This window comes from Pseudochaenichthys georgianus, chromosome 1 (genome assembly GCF_902827115.2).
Source record: "Pseudochaenichthys georgianus chromosome 1, fPseGeo1.2, whole genome shotgun sequence".
Lineage (NCBI taxonomy): Eukaryota > Metazoa > Chordata > Actinopteri > Perciformes > Channichthyidae > Pseudochaenichthys > Pseudochaenichthys georgianus.
In genome coordinates this window covers 37,036,703-37,058,215 of record NC_047503.1, presented here as the reverse complement: position 1 = coordinate 37,058,215, position 21,513 = coordinate 37,036,703, and the positions used below count along the sequence as shown (strand labels likewise).

The following is a 21,513-nucleotide window of genomic DNA, read 5'->3' as shown; positions in this document are numbered from 1 at the left end:
ATTTCTGCAACCTTAGTCCCACCCTGCTTAATAACATGTTCTTAAATGTATCTGGTTTCATAATATTGCAGAAACTTGCAGTGCGTCCAAAAACATTGTATCCACGTGTTGTTGTTGTGATCCCCCTGGCAAAGTGTTTTGACAGACACTGAGAGAGGATCCTACCTGTCCTGATTCACCTTTCAGGCTCCTGATGAGCTTTGAATTCCCGATATCCTTCGTGAGGAAGGAGGAGTGAAGGTGGTGTAGAGTTTCCAACAAACAGCATTAATGTTTCATGGCTAGCCTCCTTGTGTGAGTGTCATTGCTTTACAGGTGCTCCCTTCCCACCTGCTAAATCAATGTCATCCACAGTCAGCTGATGTAAACTGAGACGGTATCTAGGATGACGACTAGAATGTGTTGTTGATGTTGTTGTAGTGCAGTTTTCTCTCTCTCTGTTGAGAAATGGTCAGAGCAGCTACTTTGAATATGAGTGATGTATTACTCAGCTGCAGAGAGGTTATTTATGTGTGTTTGCAAGTGGGCAAACATATTTCAAGCCTGTAGGCAAATGTTACAGGTTTTCTTTTAGGGCTGAAACTAACAATCATCTTCAATATTAAATAATGTTTTTCAATCAGGAGGAGTTCATTGTTTTGTCCACAAATAGTGAAAAAAGGCCAACGTCACCCATTTAAATTGTTTACTTTGTCAAGTAAATAGTCCAAAACCTAAATATATTAAGTGCGCTGTCATATGAGACATGAGGAACACCAAATCCTCACATTTGAGAAGTTGGAAACAGAGAGATTCTGGCGTTTTTGCAGTAAAAAATTACTAAAAACAATCAAAAGAGTAATGTTTTATCACACAATAGACACATTAATTAGTTAACTAGTTATTAGAAATCTATACATTTTGTTGTTAATAACACTTTACAATACAAAAGAGGCCTTTAAAAAAAAACTCTTTAACACACTTGTATGAAACCAACCTACCAATATATTCCATGATTACTTCTTCTTGATATTGAGTACATTCTGGAAGGATGACCCATTTTGTCAGGAAAGATGATTCAGTTTTGATCACATGATTTATATGGAGGTTTACATTGGTCATGGTCACTATCACATCAACCCCCCACCACATTCAACAGCTGTGAGTTATCACTGCCTGCATTTATCCATACTTGTCACGTGATAACTACTTAACCATCTCCATATCCTCCTTTTCTATCAAACTGTCCAAACATGTCTGCATTCCTCCATCAGCTGTGGCTGCTGTTGTCCTACACATCCCGTGGATGCACTTTAAAGCCAAATATAACACTGCCAGTAGCTTTCTATGCTCTGCACTTTGTAAAGGCTGTCACTATAAAGGATTTGAAGAGTTGAGGTTTTGATGATGGTAGGGAAGCAGTTCAGTGTGATTTGATTGGGTTTTCTTTATATTGAAGTAATCAATTTATAAGTATTTTGTATACAACTCATTCTGGTGCTGTCTAAATCTATTCCCCCATGTTTCCAGAGGCTACAGCAATAAGGTAAATCTCTACAAATTGACCCCCTTTCCATAAGGTCGTCCTAAACATAGAGTAGGTCGGACATGCAGCAAAGAATGCAACTGAAGTTCAAGTTTTATGTTACAAGTTTTTGAGGAATGAGAGGAATGTGCGGCTAATCAGTCATCTGTATGATTAGTAGTGATGTTAAGAGGGGACTCAGATCTTTATATAGTGGGACATCTGTTTGGCTTACATCAGTTTACAGACTTGAAACCAGGACATTCAAATTCAGGAGTCCTTGAGTCACCGTTAAAGCATGCTATACTGTGAATAAAGGCCATACCTATATGTGACACATAGGTTCAAGTCACAAGTTAGGGATCAGATTCGCTTCCACTTGCTTGTTACTGCCTATAGGCCTACTTCACATGATGTTAATGATTGTTTGCAGGTAATTATTTAGAATGGGAATAGCCTTTTTTTTTATTATCAAAAGCAATAGAAAAGTGTTTATTGTGATTTTGCAAAAAGGTATGCCAAAAGGACAGTTTTTTTTGTGAGTTCCAGAATTTATTTTTCAAAAACTTGTGTAATTACTGGACAAGGTGCTGCCATCACCAAACGTGTGTGTGTGTGTGTGTGTGTGTGTGTGTGTGTGTGTGTGTGTGTGTGTGTGTGTGTGTGTGTGTGTGTGTGTGTGTGTGTGTGTGTGTGTGTGTGTGTGTGTGTGTGTGTGTGTGTGTGTGTGTGTGTGTGTGTGTGTGTGTGTGTGTGTGTGTGTGTGTGTGTGTGTGTGTGTGTGTGTGTGTGTGTGTGTGTGTGTGTGTGTGTGTGTGTGTGTGTGTGTGTGTGTGTGTGTGTGTGTGTGTGTGTGTGTGTGTGTGTGTGTGTGTGTGTGTGTGTGTGTTTGTTTCCTTGCCTTATCTAAATCTATTAATTGTAGTTAATCTGATGCAAAAACAACAACTCCTTTCATTTATTTATCAGCGGTCGTTTGCATATTCGGACAGTTTTAAATTAAACTTTAGAAGAAGGGAAATGTTACTTCTAATTAAGTTGAATGTATATTATTCTGGCTTCTTCTTGATGCTGTGAGGAATTATATTTGTGTGTGTGTGTGTGTGTGCGCATACCTGTTTCCCCTTTATCCCACCACGTTCAAAGCCAGCTCAGCTTTGTCCCGTGTTTGGGATTAGCCCAACCTTTCCCGCTTATGTCCGGAAACTGACCCTGAAATGTCACAGACAGCATGAAAGCTACGTGGTGATAGCGACTGGCAGTTTTTTTCATTACCGGGCTCAGATTTGAATATAGTGTCATTATTACCTTTTAGTTTTAATAAAATAATACATTTCATTTAGGTAAATGTTAGATAAGAAGGTTGATACCATTCTCATGCCTGTGTTGATAGTAAGAAAATAAGGCTGGGAAGTGATTAGCATAGCTTAGCAATTATGTCATTAGTAAGGTTGCCATTATTTACATTTCTGTTTTAATATGTATTATCAAATTACATATGTTTTTAATTAGACTTATTTTTTCCACATTGGACTGCCAGGATAGCTCCCAATGTCTCTTAGCCTGACCTATGTTGAGCTAACAACGTTATGACTTTAGCTCCATACAAAACAAACAGACCCCAGAGTGGTCTTTTGTTTTCTTTCAAAGGACATATTGGCCCAGTTGTTTGTGTTCCAGTTTAGTACAAAGAGATACCCTCTTTCCCCCGGCAAACTCTGCTGTGTTTTTTCAAAAAGCCTTTCTTTAGAGTGAAACATTGAGATAGTAACGGAATCAGGTTGATCCACTTCTGTCACAGAATGGCGTGGGTTGAAAGTACAAATTATGTTTATGCAGAATGTTTTTTGTTGACATTCATCTGCGTGCCAGTCACTGATATAAAGTAAAACATTGTGGTGCACACGGTGTAAGAAGCTAGAGTTTATGCTTTTACGAAGAGCCAGATACATTAGTTTGCATCTGTTTTGCATTGAAAATAACACGCATTTGAGGTCATCTTCAGGTGTGCAGCCGCCTGAAGACTAAAGTAAACATTTCCCTCTTCTTCACTGAACTTGTTTCAAAGGTAATAAAAGGTGTGAAAATAGACTGGTTCACAGAACGCACACCCAAGCAAATATTTAACACGAATGTGCCCGACAGCAGGCATTTTGGTAATCAACGTATTCCCTTTAAAACTCCTTTTGAGAGGTGTACTGTGTATCATGGCTTTTATGAAAGGACTCAACAACCCTCTTTTCCTCCAGCTGATTACTTGAGAGCAGTGCTGCAGTTTACTCTCATCCTCTCAGGGATAAACCTCTCTGAACTTCAGACAGGCTGATTCTTCCAGTCCTCACACAAACATGGTTGTTGTTGTGTTTTATCCGCATGTTTTACGTGATGCAAACGAGCTAGAGGAAGCAGCAGGAGCACAGATAGCATATGCCCACACTAAACATATTCTTATCACTGACAGAAGCCTATTGTCGTGTGGGGATGGGCTGAATACCAACATGAAACCATGAATGATGTCACCGACCAGCCCACATTGTGTACATACAATGTGGTAATTTAGCCTGTGAGGGTCAGAAGGAAACAGAGGGAAATATGTGTTATGACCTGTGGTATCAGGAAACCTTTTTCAACATATGGGTTTTAATAGTTTGTGAGGGTTGGAATTACACGAAAAGATATTTACCTTCTTAAATTACACAATATGAATGTTAGGTGGGCATGCATCCAAGTTTCCCCTCTCAATACCCTCTTACAGTCATATGACACATTCAGGATACCTTTCACATTTTTTATGATTAAATGTTTTTGCCGATGTTTTTTCCTTAGTCAAATGTTCAATTTAGACATTGAAATCTCCACAGTGTCTGAACACATTTTTAGATATTCAGCATGCACTTAAAACATCAATCTCACTTAGTTCTTGTACTGCGGAGATAGCCCTTACCACTCACTCACAATGTTCTTGGGGGAACATAGAAATGACTCCATGAGGGGTCTTTGAGGCCGGTGACACTGGTGCTAAAAAGGAGATTCTAAATTGTATGGATTAAAAAGAAAAAAAGAATAACTTGGTTGCTTGTTAAAAAAGACTTATTCAAAAAGTTAGAAAAACCCCAAAGACACTGAGTTATGTTCTGCATTCCTTTTTTGTGTATCCATGGTTACATCTCGCTCCTTGGGCGGTGAACAAAATCTTTCCACACCTATACCCATAAGCTACAATACATGTATTGACTCGTGCATACAGGTTATATATGACATTCCACTGCCAACAGGGTCAGGAGCAGGTTAGCATGTCTGCAGTGAAACGCCCCTCTCCCCTCTGTAGGCTGCTCAGGAGAGATGCAACATGGGAAATTAGCCTCATGTCTTTGATCTTAACAATGGGGCTGAAGGCTCTTTTCCCCTCTCTTTGTTATCTACTTTGAGCTCACTTTTTGGAGAGGTGTGTTTTCCCTCCTGGGTGTTTGGTACAGCTGTTAATTCCTCTTCTTCTTCTTCCAGCGTCTTTGAGCACCTGCGTGTCTGTTTGAACATGCTAATGTTTCGCTTTTAATGATCACTGAGCAGTATTTTACAAACAGCCTGTTTCTGAAACCAGTTTAGAGATGAATACAACAGCCAACACCCAGGTAGCCTTCATGTGCATGTGACAATCCACAGTCATGCAGCATGGAGCAACACTGCTTAGTAATCACATTCTTATCTCACAAACTATTTACACTCACAATTCAGCACCTGTTTGGCATGTTTTGTGTAGATACTCCATGTGATGACTCCATGTGATACATGATGACGATAAAATGAAGGTCATCAGAGATTTATTTGAACAATTGAGTGAGATTGTCCTTACATGTTGTCCTCCATCCAGTTATTTATTTTAAGTGGTTTTCCATACATATTAATATAATAAGACATACTTTAACCAGGTAGGCAAGTACAGTAATAGTATTACTACTTAGAGAATTCATTCGTAATGTTTTTAATCTAAATATAGTGGTTTTATTTCTTCTGTTAATGACATTTAAAAGTAAAATGAAGACAGTTGGATATCTATTTTAAATGTGTACTGGAGATCTTAAACGATCAGACATCTTTTGCTCCGATCATAAGTGAATCTGTCTCTGCTAAAGATAAATGGTCCAACACAGAGGGAACTGAAGGGAATAATGGAAACTGAGATAAGAAATGAAATTGCCTTTTTCCTGCCTGCTGTGTTTGGATTGGTTGAGGATGACTATAAATTACAAGATCAGGCACTATCTGTCCTCTCAATGGCTTCACCTGTAGCCCTTAAATATTTCATCAGCTACTATCACTTGAATGGGCCTGTCTGTCAGTGGGTTACCATTAGTTGCCACTGTCTTATGTGAATTATAGTATAAGGTTTGATCAGATAAATGAAACTCAAAAAACACTGACTTTTCTTTTGTCTGTTGAGGGTATTGTATCAAGGACCCAAAACACCCTCCCCCTCAGACAAAAACAACAAACCCTGACCAAAGTGCTTAACAAAAAGAAGAAATAAAAACACAGGTACAGATAATGATATATGTCATTTAACAAAGGCATATGATACCTTGATTAAAACACAGAAATGATATTGCTCACCCAACTAAAAGAAATACAAACAATTGCATTAAAAGAATAATTAATAGGATGACGAAAAGAGAAAAATATTTAATAAAGATCTTAAAGGAATCAATTGAAGAGGAAGACCTACTTGTTGGTAAACTACTCCAAAGTTTAGGGCCAACAACTGAAAATGCTGATAACAATATATAGAAAATATATGTAGCTTAATGAAATGAGATTTTTTATATCAAATCACTTCGACTGATGTTTTAAACTCCTGTTTGGCAAGTAAGATGATCTCTCTTTTGAGTTAAGGGTGTGTCCTGCCTCTCAGCTATTTGAACAGACCACGCCTGTGTGTCTGAAACCTCGGGGATGGCACAAAGCTGACAATACCCGAAACTCAGAATTTTTTTTGCAAAACCCCCTGGACGCGAGCATTTATCTTTCTCTTGTTATACTGTTTGCTCCTTTCAGCTTCTAGCTTTGAACTACTTGTATTCTCGGGATGGAAAACACTGAGGTGCGACATAATAGCCGTTCTCACTTTGTCATCATGTTTACCTCGGGGAGTGAGCAGAGGAGAGCCTGCTGCTCTCTATGCAACACCACTTGTTAAACCATTCAATGAAATTACATTCATGTTCCACAGCTCTATCGGTGTAGTGATGATAAATAAGCACTTTAACATTTGAACTGGCAATGCGGGGAGGCATGACATGTTTCACTTAAAATGGATGCTTGTAACACTTCACCCTATTATCTAATTGCTTGTTCATAGGGAGGAGCCACACACTTATGTTGTGTTAATCTGGAGGGGTTCAGATGCAACAGTCCCCAAAATGTGTAAAGAAACCACGCCAAGCTTTGATTTATGGTGCATTGTATCTACAACACAAAACACAAAAGCAGTAAAAGAATAATTTTGAAAACACTTGGCTTAATAATAATAATAATAATGGGTTCCATTTATAAAGCACTTCATATTTGAATTCAAATCCCGAAGTGCTACAAGTAGTGAGCATGAACAGTATAAATAAACATTACACAACACGGTAGAATTAATTAAAAAAAAAAAGCAATAAAAAAATTAAAAAAAATAAATAAATAAAAGGGTGATAAAAATGTCTAGGCAAAGGCTCTTTTGAAGAGATGGGTTTTGAGGCCTTTTTTAAAAGCCTCCATGGTCTGTGGTGCTCTCATTTGGTCGGGGAGAGCATTCCACAGGCTGGGAGCAGCCGAGCAGAAGGCCCGGTCTCCCATAGTACGGAGCTTAGTCCTGGGGGGTTTGATGAAATTGGAGTTGCTGGAACGGGTGGTCCGCAAGGAGGTATGGGGGGTGAGGAGTTCCTTGAGGTAGGGAGGGGCAGTTCCATGGACACACTGGTGGGTGAGGACGGAGACCTTGACTTCGATCCTCAGTTCCACGGGTAGCCAGTGTAGTGCTTTAAGGATGGGGGTGATGTGATCATATTTGCGCACCCTCATCAGGATCCTTGCAGCGCTGTTCTGAATGTATTGGAGCTTCTGGATGCTTTTGTTAGGGATCCCGATGAGGAGTGCATTGCAGTAGTCCAGCCTGGAGGAGACAAAGGCATGGACCAGCTTTTCGGCGTCAGACAGAGTGAGTGTGGGGCGGAGTTTGGCGATGTTCCTGAGGTGATAAAAGGAGTTCTTGCACAGCTGTTTAATGTGGGCCTAAAAGGTCAGATGGGCGTCCATTGTAACACCCAGGTTGGTGACTATTGAGGAGAGGGTAATGTCCTGGCCAGAGAAGGTGATGGTGGTGATGGTGGATGACCGAACCTGGTGTGGGGTGCTTGTTATTCCTTTACTCACAGCCCAGTAAATAAATCAAAGGAAAAAGTCAAAAGGAGAGGAGGAGTATATTCAGTGCATTTGATCTCTTTGTTCAGTTAAAAAACATAGCAACAATGTACCTTCCTCTAATTTCATGTTAAACAATAAGTTATTTCTCCTTGATTTAGATTTGTAATGAACCTGCTGTCCACTAGTCACGCAGTGTGTACTAAAAACAGCTAAGAACCATTTCCCCTTAGATTTTTTCAAAAGTGTTGGTTCTTGTATACTGTTGTGACATTTGGTTAACATTATACGCTAAATGTCCTCTTATTGAGGAAACCAATAGAGTACACAGTGAGTGTATGGCTGTGTATAACTATCTGCATTGAGGGAAATCCCACGCTGATTTTGTTTCTGCTCTGTTGATCATGTCTCTGGCTGTTGAGAAGTAGAAGCGAAAAATATGTGCAATTGCTATAATTGGATCATTTGAAATTAGGAGAATCCAGCAGGGCTGGTGTTTCGTTTCCACTGCAACACCGGCTGTTTGAGACTGTAAACACACACATATACACTCACAACGCTCCATCACCATGGTAACATTCAGGTCTCAGATTCTCTCACTCACTCACTCACTCACTCACTCACTCACTCACTCACTCACTCACTCACTCACTCACTCACTCACTCACTCACTCACTCACTCACTCACTCACTCACTCACTCATTTAGTGCATGCTCGGCTCATCCCATACTGGGCTGGCTCTACAGTATGAGTTATTTTGAGCAAGTAGAGCAGTACCTTCTGTAGGCTCTCCCTCTGTGTGACAGCAGTTACTGTAAAGAGAGCAAGATGTAGGTCATGACTTTCATTAACGCAGCGTCCACACGGCAGCGTGCATTGAAGCTTGCCGGCGGGCGTGTCTGAAGCTCGACCAACAACCAATCACATGAATCTCCCGCCCCGGACACACAAGCACGCGGTTTGATTGGCTAGAGCTTGTACTGGCATTTGATTGGCTGACGCTTCTGTCGAAGCTTGAAAAGTTGAGCTTTTCTCAACTTTTGAAGCGAGCAACGGAGGCAAAGCGAAGCGACGGAACCACAATGCAGTTCGGCAAAGCGTGACGTCACCCCATTCAGAGGGAATGGGAAGCTGCGTTGAAGCTTCAACGCACGCCGCCGTGTGGACGGGCCGTAATAGCACTTTACAACATTTGGTGGAAAAAGCTAATTTTCTTCCTTAAAAACAAGTGGTAGATCTTTTCGTGAGCTGGAGAATTGCTCGAGCATTTCCTATTTAGTATAATAAGATGCTGGTACTCAGACTCTGTTGTGATGATTTGGTCAATCCAAGTCTTATTTGGCTTATAGTTTAACACTGAAATGATTTGGGGAGGAAGGTTATTGTTGTCTGAGAGAAGCTTTTCACTGCTTACATCAGGCTAATCTTGAAGTATGTTGCAACACTGAACAACTAAAAAGGGCTGAGTAATCATTTGGTCTATTAAATATCAGAAAATACTGAAAACATCTATACTATTCTCTCAAACTTGCACGATTAACAACAATTGATTATCGGTGGTGTTTAAATAAGCCGATTCATGTTAAATGTCTACTTATATGTTTGCAAGTTCCTGTAAATTGTATTAAATCTAATGTTAAACTCCATGTGTGGCGTCTATTCGGTGCTGCTGGGGAAAATCTGCATCGAGAGGCACAAACCCAGCATGAATAACGAAATGAGTGTTTGATGACTCTCTTTTTAACACACTCACCCACACACACATCTCCATCTGTCTCCCTCTCACTCGCTCTGTTTACACGACATCACACTTTCATGGAAGATCGCTTTGTTTCCAAGAAGATTTTAGATTGTTACAGACCAAAACATCCACTGCAGTGAGGTTCTGCGGTCAATGGCTTTTGTAAACATGATTTATAAAATGTTTTAAGTTTTGAGGCTGCTGCATCACATGATCTGGTTCTCACAGCGGCTTGGTGTAATGTTGCGGAGACGTGGGCCTCTCACAGTGGAGTAGGATGCCAATTAACATGACAAGACTAATTGGAAGTGACAATAGTGTAATTCTCTCAAACTGAAGGGAACATGATGATGAGACATTGATTTTAAATTCCTACAGAAATATCAAGCGTGCTGTTGCGAAACAACTGTTTTCTATATTGTTTTTTTTACTCTGTTTCTGTACTTTTACTCGTAACTCCTCCTTTCCTGTAGAATTTCTCTCTAACCATGTTTTTCCTTTTATACTCCCTCCCCCTCCTGCTCTGTCCTCCCTCCTTCATCAAACCTCCTCCCTCTCTATCTCCGTCCAAGTAGCCTTCGGAGAAGTTTACTCACGTCCCGTCACTTCCCAACATGCCTTGCCTCTCACACGGACACTCACTTCCTGCTTCTTCTTTGACATCTCTCTCTTATTGTTGTGTGTGACAACAGGACAGGTCAAGAATGAGGTCCTCGTCTGCTTAGCGCCACAATCCTGTTAAAGATGGTTTATCAGAGGTAAGAAAGCACACACACACACACACTCACACACACACACACACACAGTCAGACACACTCTCCACGCTGCCTTCACATTCCTTGTCAGGAATCCAACCAGCCGGCACTTCTCCTAACTGGAAGCAGATGGTGAAAGTTTGACTGTGTGTTCCTTGTTATGCCTGAACTCAGTGGTTGGTGGGGATGTTTCTGTGTTACTCTGCCACAATTGGATTCAAAAGAAGGAGATGAGCTGTGATTGGTTTAGAGGCACATTAAGGGGCAGGAGCTAAAGGCTCTAATTTGATGTTGTGGCATGCAGCTGCTGCGTGTCTTACAGTTGATCCCCTGTGGAGTTACCATGATCCTGCATTGTGTTGTGTGTGAGGGTTTAACTTTGTCCTGGTGTCGTGTCCCTTTCTGCCACGCTAGCGGCGTGGCACCAGGGATGTTGTTTGGTCATTTGGTCCAGAGCTTTGGGCAATATTTATAAACCCATTAGATGGATAACGATACATGAACAAGAAGTTCATATTCCCCTGAGGATGATGAGAACCAGCTTTTGTGATTCCCTGACCTTTCCTCTAGTGCCACCATGTTACCTTTGTGGTTTTGAGGGAAATATGTTGACAAGAATTGGCTGGGTTTCAATAACATTTGGGAATGATTCAGGTTATTTTCTGATTATTTGGTTTGTGTCCTAATGGATGCAAAACTGATAATTTACCTTTTTAATTTTTAATTATTATTCTCACAAAAATGGCAGGAAATGTTTTTTTCCAGCTTTTTGTAATAAGGAGATTTCCTGCTTTTCTCTGTTTTATTACACATCATGCTAAAGTAAATATCTTTTGGATTTAGTAAAACAAGACGTTAAAAATATCTTTGATAAACTGGCATGGCCATTAATAACTAGTAGCGACATTTCACTGACAAAACATTTAAGTGCTTGATCCAGAAAATGTTGATAGATTTCGCCGCCCTAATGTTAGCATGAAAGCTAAAAACACCATGGTGCAAAATACAGTCACAGAGCTGCTTGCCTGGGTGTTGAGTCTTATTCTTGTTGGAGTAAATGTGTCTTAAGATTCTTTGAGCGTGATTTTCATATACATGTGACATCATTTGAAATTGTAATGATAGTCGTCACAAACATTCACTGTCTGCACGCAGAGGAAACTCAGACAGATAATGCAAATCCTGACATCCTTCCTGTTGGAGTGCAGGCGTGTCATGGAAACATCGTACAGTATTATTGCAGAGAACTGGATTTATCCTACGTTTTTTTCTTTCATATTTAAAGAAAACAAACACTCTACTATTTCTGTTCCCAGTGTTTAAATAAAAAAGACTGTCTTGTTTAGCTGAGTCAATCTTTCCAGCAATTTCATCTCCAAGGAAACCAACACATTTCTGGGGGAAAAAGTGGTCGTCTTCCAAAACAAGCAAGCAATGTGAGCAAAGCAGAACTCACGTGCCTAAATAAGATGTCTTCTCCCCCCTAGCTCCCCTCTTGAGTTGTTCACACCCACTCGCTGTTCGCTTTCTGATGTCAGAAAATGTTTGTGTAATGAGAGTGATGTCAGGGGAGCTGCAGGAATCCACTTTGGGCGTCTGAGGTAGTCCAAAAGCAATTTGACAGCTCAGTCCGAAATCCAGAGAGCGGCAGGCAACTGTGAGCCAAAGTTGAGCGGAGTGTCTCCTCTGTGGAGTCATCTGACATCGCCTGTTATTGTTCTCTTTCCTGCATGCCTGTCATAGCTGCTGTCTAGCCATGCAGAGGGAGAGAAATGCACTCCAGTCATATCAGTGCTGCTATTTTATGAAGCAGTGTTTCAGCCCTGTGTATAATAATATCTGCTTGTGTGTGTTTTTTCTGTGCCTCCCCAGGTCCTCTGTGATTATGCTTCCCTCTTTGGTTACGGTTGCACACAGTAAGCAGTCAGGAATGTCCTCCCTCTCCTGCCTCTGACATGGTTTAACCCGCGTGTGATCCGGTCACCATGATGGCCTCCATGGTTGCCAATGGAAATCGAGATGGGCAGGCTCTGGTCCTGAAGGGGGTGGATCCAGAGACCTGCATGATTGTGTTCAAGAACCACTGGGCTCAGGTAAACGCCAGCTCTAAATCAAGAGTCTATTCACTTAAAGGATTAGTTTGACTGGAAATACACGGCTCCCAGTTAAATGAGAAGGTCAAAACCACATGAGCATTAAACCACACAGATATATTCCCTCAAGTACTGTACTGAAGTAGGAGTTTGAGGTTATTGTGCTTTACTTGAGTTTTCACATCTTGTAGAGATTTTTGCTTTTACTCCATTTCATTACAACATTTCAGAGGGAGATATAGTATTTTATTCCACTACACTTATTTCATAGATTTAGTTACTTTACTGTTTTTGTCGTTATATTTATTAAAAAAAGGCTTTATTTTTCTCATACTGCCTGTGCTGCAGCCGTCCCTGCAAGCCCATCTTGTGAGACATGTAATAAAAACACATCTCAATTTAGCTGTGAGCGCCTCCAAGAGTCAGACCCCACGCTGACAGCCACTTATGTCAACATAAAGGCAGCTGACACTTGGTTACAAACACACTTTCGGACCCCTCAGTGCCTGGCAGTTGTCCTTCTGTGTTTCATTTGTTCCTCTCAGCGTGGGAGGAGCAGGTCTCTCAGGCTGCCAGGACCCACAGGGGTGAACAGGGACACACACTGCTGCTGCAGAGAGCCAGGAGTCTGAGGCCGTCCGCTTCACACTGCCAACACTCCCTGACCATAACCACACTGCAGTTTGGTGTTGCTGCCCTGGAGTCAGTTTCTACTGTCAGAGAGGGAGAAATAAAGTTTGTGTTAGGCGCCATTACGTTACCATTGACTGTTAGCAGGCTCAATGTCGAGTCAAGGCAACATAATAAAGGAGACGGTAGCCGAAGTAATCAAAAAAATTATTTAATTAATAATTACCACCATGGTTGAACAAAGGAAATATAAAGTAATGACAGACAAGAACACATACTGCACAGACAGGATCAGGCACAGACAAAGGGGAAAGCAGAATACTTATACATGAGGTAATGACGAGACAAGACACACCTGGGTTAATTACAAATGGGTACACCTGGAGGGGAAACGATAAGGACTACAAAACCATAACAGGAAACTACAGCTAGACATGACACATCACACTAGGAGCGCCTGATCAGGGCACACACACATAACAGGCGCCAGAAGGCTGTTTTCACAATCGTCATATGAAGGAGGAAAGTTTCACACTTAAAAGCATGATTTTGTAATATAACAACTTGCATATTTGACCATTCACAAAATGCGATGCAGAAAAGTGCACAAAACCCTGAGAATGATCTTCTTTGTGAAGTAGGAGGCGTCTTGTGGTCAGTAGTTACACTTTTGCACTGAAGGATAATTGCATATTCATAAATCATGGATTTGTCACAGAGGGAGAAAGAGTAGGTGTAATTAAAAAATACTGAATGAGACGCATCATTATTCAGAACAGAGTGTACGTCTTAGGAAATGTCTGGAGGGGAACTTCGTTTTAAGTCACAAGTTATTGGCACAATTGTTTAGGATATATGCTAAATCTATTATTGTTGTTGGTCCCTTGTGTTTTCGGATGTATATTGCATTCCATAGTTTGAGGATTTTACATTAGTTTCATTATTGACCTTGGAATTGTACTTATCCCAAAAGTAAGTATGTTCCAGTAAGTGGGCCTGGTGCTCAGATTTATTTTGTCAAACCAGTTTTATACATTTTTGGAATAGATAAATGTTTCCAGGGACATGCATTGTGTGGATGTATCTGTTAGATGTATTCAGATTGAAGTTGGACTACTGTGTTGTAAGTAAGCTTAATGTTTGAATACAAAGTTGTTAAAGCAGGTTTAGCAGGCTTGGCAGACAGACTTTGCGATCATGATGGTAGGGTTACATTGTATTTTGTTTCCGACTCCTGCATAAAGTCCTGTCTCCGTCATTTTTCTTAAATGTTCCTTGGCATATTCCTTCACTAGTCCCAGCATGTGAGCAGACAAAATGAGGACTCCCTGTTCCATATTAATAAAGCTTGTTTTGCTTTAGGCAAACTGGCAGCACAATTTCACTCCTGCAGAGTCTTATTTCCGTGCTTAGCTAATCTGCAGCCCGATAAGAGTGCTCTTGACTTTGGTTTCAGTTCGGAAAACCTTGCAATCCGAGTAACGTGTTGTAAGTAGTGATAGCCTTTCCCTCTGTAACAAGCTCTGCCTGCTGCACTGGAAGATAAGGTTTATGATCATTTGTGGTGTTATCTGCCGCTCTGCAGACCTCACGCAGCGCTGTGTGTTTACTGTGACTTTCTCAGCGATCGCTCTGCCTGCAAAATACCGATAACTAGAGACCGTGAAGAGCCATAATGACAAGGAACACACTGACAGTACTTCAGTGTCTGGCCCTCAATAAACCTGTCACTGTTTCTGTTTAGTGACGTGTGCAGTTTATATGGAAACACCCCCATCCAGTGTGCAGTTGAGAAAATCTGGAGTGACAGATTTCTTTTGTTTTGCTGGTAACAAATACATGTTAAGTGTCACACTAAAAAAAACACTTATCTGGGCCTTTACTTTATGGGTGGACTAATGTTACAACTATAGCAGTTTTAAGAAAAGACACTCACACCTGCTTCAGCAAACGTGACTGTGATCTGCGTAGAAATAGAACTCTGATGTACTGTCACGACTTTTTAAGAGAAGTTCAACCATCTGTGTTACATAATTATTGCTTTTTGAGTTTGAAATTCTTCTGATCTAGTTTAGTTTTCCCTTCAGTGGGCGTATCTTTTAACCTTTACTTATTCAGGGAAGCCTCACTGAGAGCGGTGCTTTTGCTTCAAAGACTTTCACAGATGTCCACACACCTGTACACACCTTGTCTGATCTGTTTGGGCATTGCTTAAGGGCACCACGCTGAGTGGGGAAGGTGAAAGTGCAGCATTTACTCCCTGGCAGCTAAGATTATAACATAATGAAACACATTGTTCATTTCTAACACCTTTTTAAAGCAGCTTTTATTTCTAAAGGTCATATCCCTGCAGTAGAAATGTTATTCTAACCCATAGAGGCAACACATCATCATTCACACTGAAGGCGTCATAGTTTAACAAACATTAACCTGGTCTGAAACTGACCTTCATAGTATCATTATTAATCTGACTCCATACGTCTACTTGATTTTTCTAACCTGAGCCCTTCCTGTCACTGCAGTAATGGCCGCAGTCGGATCAGGTCCGGCCCCTTCGAGCTCGAGTATTATAAACTCTGCTCTCTTGTTTCCACCGGCCGGGCTCTCGTGTGTTCAGCCAGTTATTGTCATGGCAGCAGTGGCAGGCCGGGGACACTGGCTCCATTATTGTGACTCTGGTTTCTACGCAGCCGAAACACAAGGGAGGGGCTGGATACACAAAGGACTGTTTCACTGTGTGCCACCAATCTGAGTTGATCTGCACTTTGCTGCGGCTCTGTTTACACCCCATCATTGTTGATAATTAACCTGCCAGAGAGAAGAGAAGGAGTTTACCTGTGCAGGCAATATCTATACAAATGAATCTGCCACAAAAGAAAACTTGTACCATCGGTCAAGACTCCACAGGATAGCTGCATATGCTTTACATTATGCGAGTGGTAAAGGTAGAAATCCTCTTTCAACACAAATGGAAACCAATTCTGTGCTTTTTGCACTTTTTAAATCCCAGCGATCAATTTGCGTCTTCCTTGGATTTCGTTGATGACTTCCTGTCAATCTTCACTTCGTTTTCTTCAAAATGTTGGCCGTCAGTCTGTAACGGAGTGCAGCAGTGTTTCTCGTGTATACTATTACTATTACATAACTATTTTGGGTTGGCCAACAATAACAAATGTTCCTATTTCACACTGAATTGTTTGTTTAATATGAAGGAAAACACATTATACATATACATTGAACAAAGAATTCAAGTCAACATTTTTATTTATTTTTTACCAGTTTTTGATCAGCCTTATCTCTTAAAGCTTTATTTTAAAGTCTGATTATAAAAGCAATGGCCCTTTCCATGTTTTTGAATGCCAAAGGACAAAAACGTCTAACTTAAAAGAAATGTCAAAACTACTATTGAATAAAAAAGAATGTTATGGCAATGTGTTCAGTCTAACATGAATATGTTCCTCTTGTCTCTTGCTGCAGGTGGTGAAGATCCTAGAGAAGCATGACCCCCTGCGCAGCAGCTCCACCCTGCACTCCCTGAGCGTCATCAGCCTCAGCTCCAGCGGCGCCTCTCGGTTCGGCCCCATCCCCGGAGACGAGGCGAACGCCGTGCAGAACTATGTGGAGCACATGCTGTTCCTGCTGATGGAGGAGGACAGCGGGCAGGCCGGAGCCATGGGCCCCATCCTGGAGTTTGTGGTGATGGAGAACGTGATGGAGCGCCTGTTCGTGTGGAGCCTGCGCAGAGAGTTCACGGACGACATGAAGCTGGAGCAGCTGAAGATGTACGAGATGCTGGTGGGCCAGGCGCAGCAGCCCCTCCTGCACCACAAGCCCATCCTGCGGCCCCTCATGATGCTACTGTCCTCCTGCTCCGGCACCGCGGCTCCGCAGGTGGAGGCGGAGCTGGTGCTGCTGCTCAACCAGCTCTGCTGCGTGCTGGCCAAGGACCCTTCCATTCTGGAGCTGTTTTTCCACACCAGCGAGGATCAGGGGGCCACTAACTTCCTGATCTTCTCCCTGCTCATCCCCTTCATCCACCGGGAGGGCACGGTGGGCCAGCAGGCCAGAGACGCTCTGCTGCTCATCATGTCGCTGTCTGCTGAGAACGAGAGAGTGGCCAAACACGTCGCAGAGAATACATACTTCTGTCCGGTCAGTCCCAACAGAGGGATTACCTTCTGATCGTCCTCTTGCTTTCTTTCACTTGGTAGTTCTTAGTGCCTGTGAATCTCCTCAGACTCAGTCCTTCTGCCTTCAATTCTCCACACTAACATAACCTTCCTGCGTGAGGAATTTTGTTTTCCTTATTATCTGACAGCCTCTCTAGAAACACAGACTTTATTTTTTATCCTGATCATTATAGGCATGCAAATAAATGCAGATGAATTCATGAAGCCAATTGAAACAAGTTTAAACCATCACGGTGAATGTAACAAATGTCTGGCGTTCATGAGATGATGGCACGGTTGCGAGCTTATCCCATGTAAATAATGCCTTTACCCACAGCTGCAGACATTGCATTGAGAAAGCTTTTGATGGCATGCCACTTTAACAACTGGATGCTGAATTTAATTGGTTCCGCTGGCAGCTCCAAGCATAATCCTATCGAGGATGTATACATCAATGCAACATTAATGATACACTCATCCTACAGTGGGATTAGACTGCAGGGTTGTTTTTTTTAAATCTCACCCTGTAAATACTTGAAATGACATCTCTAACAATAAAGAGAACACATATTAATAGTGAGTGCTTGTTATATGGAACGCTTTCTGACGCATTCATTAGTGATATAATTACCATTTCATTTTGCCCATGCCAGTAAAGTTATAGGCAATAAAACACTTTGCTGCTTTAATATTTATAGAGCTGACCTGAAGGAGGTATAAATCTTTATGTATGCTGTGGTGCTGTGTGAGCGGGAGGAACAGGCGATACGTAGGCTGCTGCAGAGCATCCGCATAACATTATCCAAATTGAAAGGAAGAAATGATATGCAAAAGTGTTGTGCATTGTAGCGAGCAGTAAAACACTGTTATAAATCTTTTGTGTGAAGCTAAAACATACACTGACAGCTAGATACAGTTATTTTATACCACACACTGCTTCATAAATGTTTAATGAAGCCCATTATATTCTATCTGTATTCACTTTATGTCAGATCACTTTTCACAAGGTTTTATGTATATCATATGATGTTAGGTTTAAAGCACACTGTGTTTCTTTGGAAAAAATGGTGTCGCCTAATAGAGAAATTAAAAAGGGATTATAGTGCATAATATTTTCAACACTTGAAAACAAACTCAAATGTATCCTCCCCCCCCCCCCCCCCCCCCAGTAATTTTTCCAGAAATGTAATGAATTTACGCATATTTTCTAAAAGGTTTAAGTCTTCTTTCGCCACTTAATAAAATGTTGCAAGACAATATGTTGACAGATCTTTCAGCCACTGAGAGAAGGATTTCTATGATTTGTCCAAGAGACAGATATTGTTTATGTAGCTTGAAGGGCAGAGAAAAACGCCAAGTGTTTTCTCGCTGTTATTTATCCTTGGAGTAACATCTTATTTGTCTCTCTCTCCTCAGGTGCTGGCCACAGGGCTGAGCGGCCTCTACTCGTCTCTGCCCACCAAGCTGGAAGTTCCCGGTGAGGAGTGGCACTGCCTGCACCGAGAGGACTGGCTGCAGATGCCCCCCCTCATCCAGTTCCTCAACTCCCTGGAGTTCTGCAACGCCGTCATTCAGGTGAAAACATGTGACCAGGCTGCACACATGAAATATGTATTTATTTACACGTGTTGAATGGCTGCCACCTTCTGCCTGAATGCACTATTGACTCACCATGTGACCGTTCCTAGGTGGCCCACACTGATATCAGAGACCAGCTGGTTGGCTACATCTACAACGGGTTCCTCGTGCCTGTCCTCGCACCAGCTCTGCACAAGGTCAGTATTCTCCTCTTCACCTTATGCAATGCCTCTTCTGCTTTACATCTACAACAGCGGTTCCCAACCTGTGGTCCGCGGCACCCTAGTGGTCCGCGAAGGCATTGCAAGTGTGCCGCCAAATATATATATATATTTTTTTTAATTGTACAGGCTATAGACACAAACATGGACATAATAACTTAGAGGAGATGACATTCCCATCTCAGACAAAAACAAAACAAAAACAGAAGAAATAAAGATACAGTCAGTAGGATCACTTCAACATTACACAAACAAACAAAAATAGGTTGACAACCAAATACCACCAAAAACACAACATGGCAACCATATTTATTGTTTCTTTAATCCCAGTCTTCGTTAGAGCTAATTATTTCCCATTTCATGGTGTGATGAGCCTTTGATTTTTTGTGGCAATAATTCTTTCCAAAAGAAATTGTATTTTGAATCTACTCTTCAAACACCTTCAATTAAGATGACTCCTATATTGACTTTTAAAAATATGTATTTTAGCCAGAAGAATAGTTGTATTTATTAACTGTGTGCGGTCTCCATCTAAAAGCCCAAATAACATATTTAAGGGTGTAAATGTAAATTCAATATTTGCCGCCAAATAATTTGCAAAACATTATGATTTGTGTGGAAACACAAATCATTTTCATTATTAAGATGTTTTTTTATTTGAATCTCTTTTCGTTTCTCTTTCTTGATCCTCCTTAGCAACGGTCATTATACAGCAGTCTGTTCTACTGGATTGACAACGTGTCACATGTTCTGAATCGACCAATCAGAACTTTATTTAGCCTCCGTATTGTTTATGGTTGAATGTGGGCCGCGATTATTTTTTTTTATCTTAAGTGGGCCCTGAGTTGAAAAAAGTTGGGAACCGCTGATCATACTTCTCAGTAACCAAACATATTGTTGGATGGGGTGGAAAGCCACGTAACACACTTTAAATACAATGGGTATGCCTGTATGAGACATAAATATAAAGAAAACCAATGTCATAGATGGATAAATCACAGTACACCAAGATTAGCATATATATTATATGTATGTATTATATATTAATGTATGTTATGTAAATTCTCTGTTAATCTCCTGGAACTCTTAGAATATGATCATGAGGCAATAATACGTTAGTTGTAATGGCTAGAAAAGGGTCAAAATGCTAATATGCATCCTTATTTAGCCATTTTATGAGGGAGGTATTAAGATTATAGTCTTAATCTAGGGAAAGACTTCCACAGAGAAAATTGCCTAATGTCCGTGAGAAAAGTAAATTCTGTCCAAATGGAGCTTTAATCAATAGTCCCATTCATAAACTAAAAGGGCCCTCTGAAGCGCAGACCTCCGCTAATATTTATTTCGGAAAAGGGAAAAATAATGCTTGTTTATGCCCGGATCCTCTCCTAAATGTAATGGATTATTATGTTGCCCATGCTACATCCTTTCACACAGTTTTATGAATTTGGCCCAGGAGTTTTTCCGTAATCATGCTGACAAACTAACAAACAGAATTAACCAAAAACATATTCTCCATGGTGGAGGTAAAAATACTTGTTCAGCTTAATTTGATCTATTCAGAGTGGAGGAAAACTGTACTCTAAAATCAGATTAGTACAGGCATATTCACATATCACAACAGTATCTTGCTTGGTATATACGTCAACATCTTTTAAAACACATTTTTAAATGTCATGGTTTTGTATTTGTTACTCACTAACCCACAGTCACTCTGACTCACTCACTAATGATCCTCCCTCTGTGAAGCTGACCCTGGAGGAGGTGATGACGACCACAGCGTACCTGGACCTCTTCCTCAGAGCCGTGTCGGAGCCGGCTCTGCTGCAGACCTTCCTCTCCTTCATCCTCCTCCACCGACACGAGAGCGTCCACATCCTGGATACTCTGGTCAGCCGCATCAACACACCCTACCAGGTACAGGAGGAACGAAGAAGGACTGTGGACAACACTGATGTTTTCTCTTAGAAACACCCACACATACAGACACACACAGACACTCTCACTCATACGATCTGCACTCAAATACAGCATGACTCATATTTTAATAACTCCAGAAAATGACCCCAGAGGCACTTTGGCAAACTTTTAAATGTCAGCACCAAAGCTGGTAGATTGTTGCCATGGTGATGCTCAGTTGCAGTGAATTTATCTTTTTAGCAAAGCAACTGATATGAGCAGCATTAAAAGAAAAAGTCGTATATGTTGGAACATCTTGTTAAAATGATTAAAAGGAATAAGTAATGGCTTCTTTACTCGGCTGTTTGGCTGTGTAAATGGCTTTGGGAGTTCCCTCCAGTGTTGGCTAACTGTCAGCTTTGGCACACCTGCAACTCACTGAAAAAATACCCATGAGCAAAATGAAATATTGATATGCAAATATTCACCATTTCATCTTTTTACCCATTTGCTTTTACCT

The 21,513-nt window shown here is 41.1% G+C and overlaps 1 protein-coding gene across 2 annotated transcripts in view; it reads left to right on the top strand.

Annotated features, from left to right (window-relative positions):
* The window catches only part of fhip1aa (FHF complex subunit HOOK interacting protein 1Aa), a 28,691-nt gene that overhangs the window by 603 nt on the left and 6,575 nt on the right, over positions 1-21,513 (top strand). The window contains exons 2-7 of one of the 2 annotated variants that reach the window (XM_034086015.1): positions 10,341-10,406; positions 12,276-12,496; positions 16,604-17,278; positions 18,712-18,870; positions 18,984-19,070; positions 20,844-21,011. In XM_034086015.1, coding sequence (XP_033941906.1) covers positions 12,389-12,496; positions 16,604-17,278; positions 18,712-18,870; positions 18,984-19,070; positions 20,844-21,011 — 1,197 coding nt within the window. In that variant the 5' untranslated portion in view covers positions 10,341-10,406; positions 12,276-12,388. Of the gene's footprint in view, positions 1-10,223; positions 10,407-12,275; positions 12,497-16,603; positions 17,279-18,711; positions 18,871-18,983; positions 19,071-20,843; positions 21,012-21,513 lie in introns of both variants that reach the window. The other variant, XM_034086022.1, reaches the window with a different exon arrangement.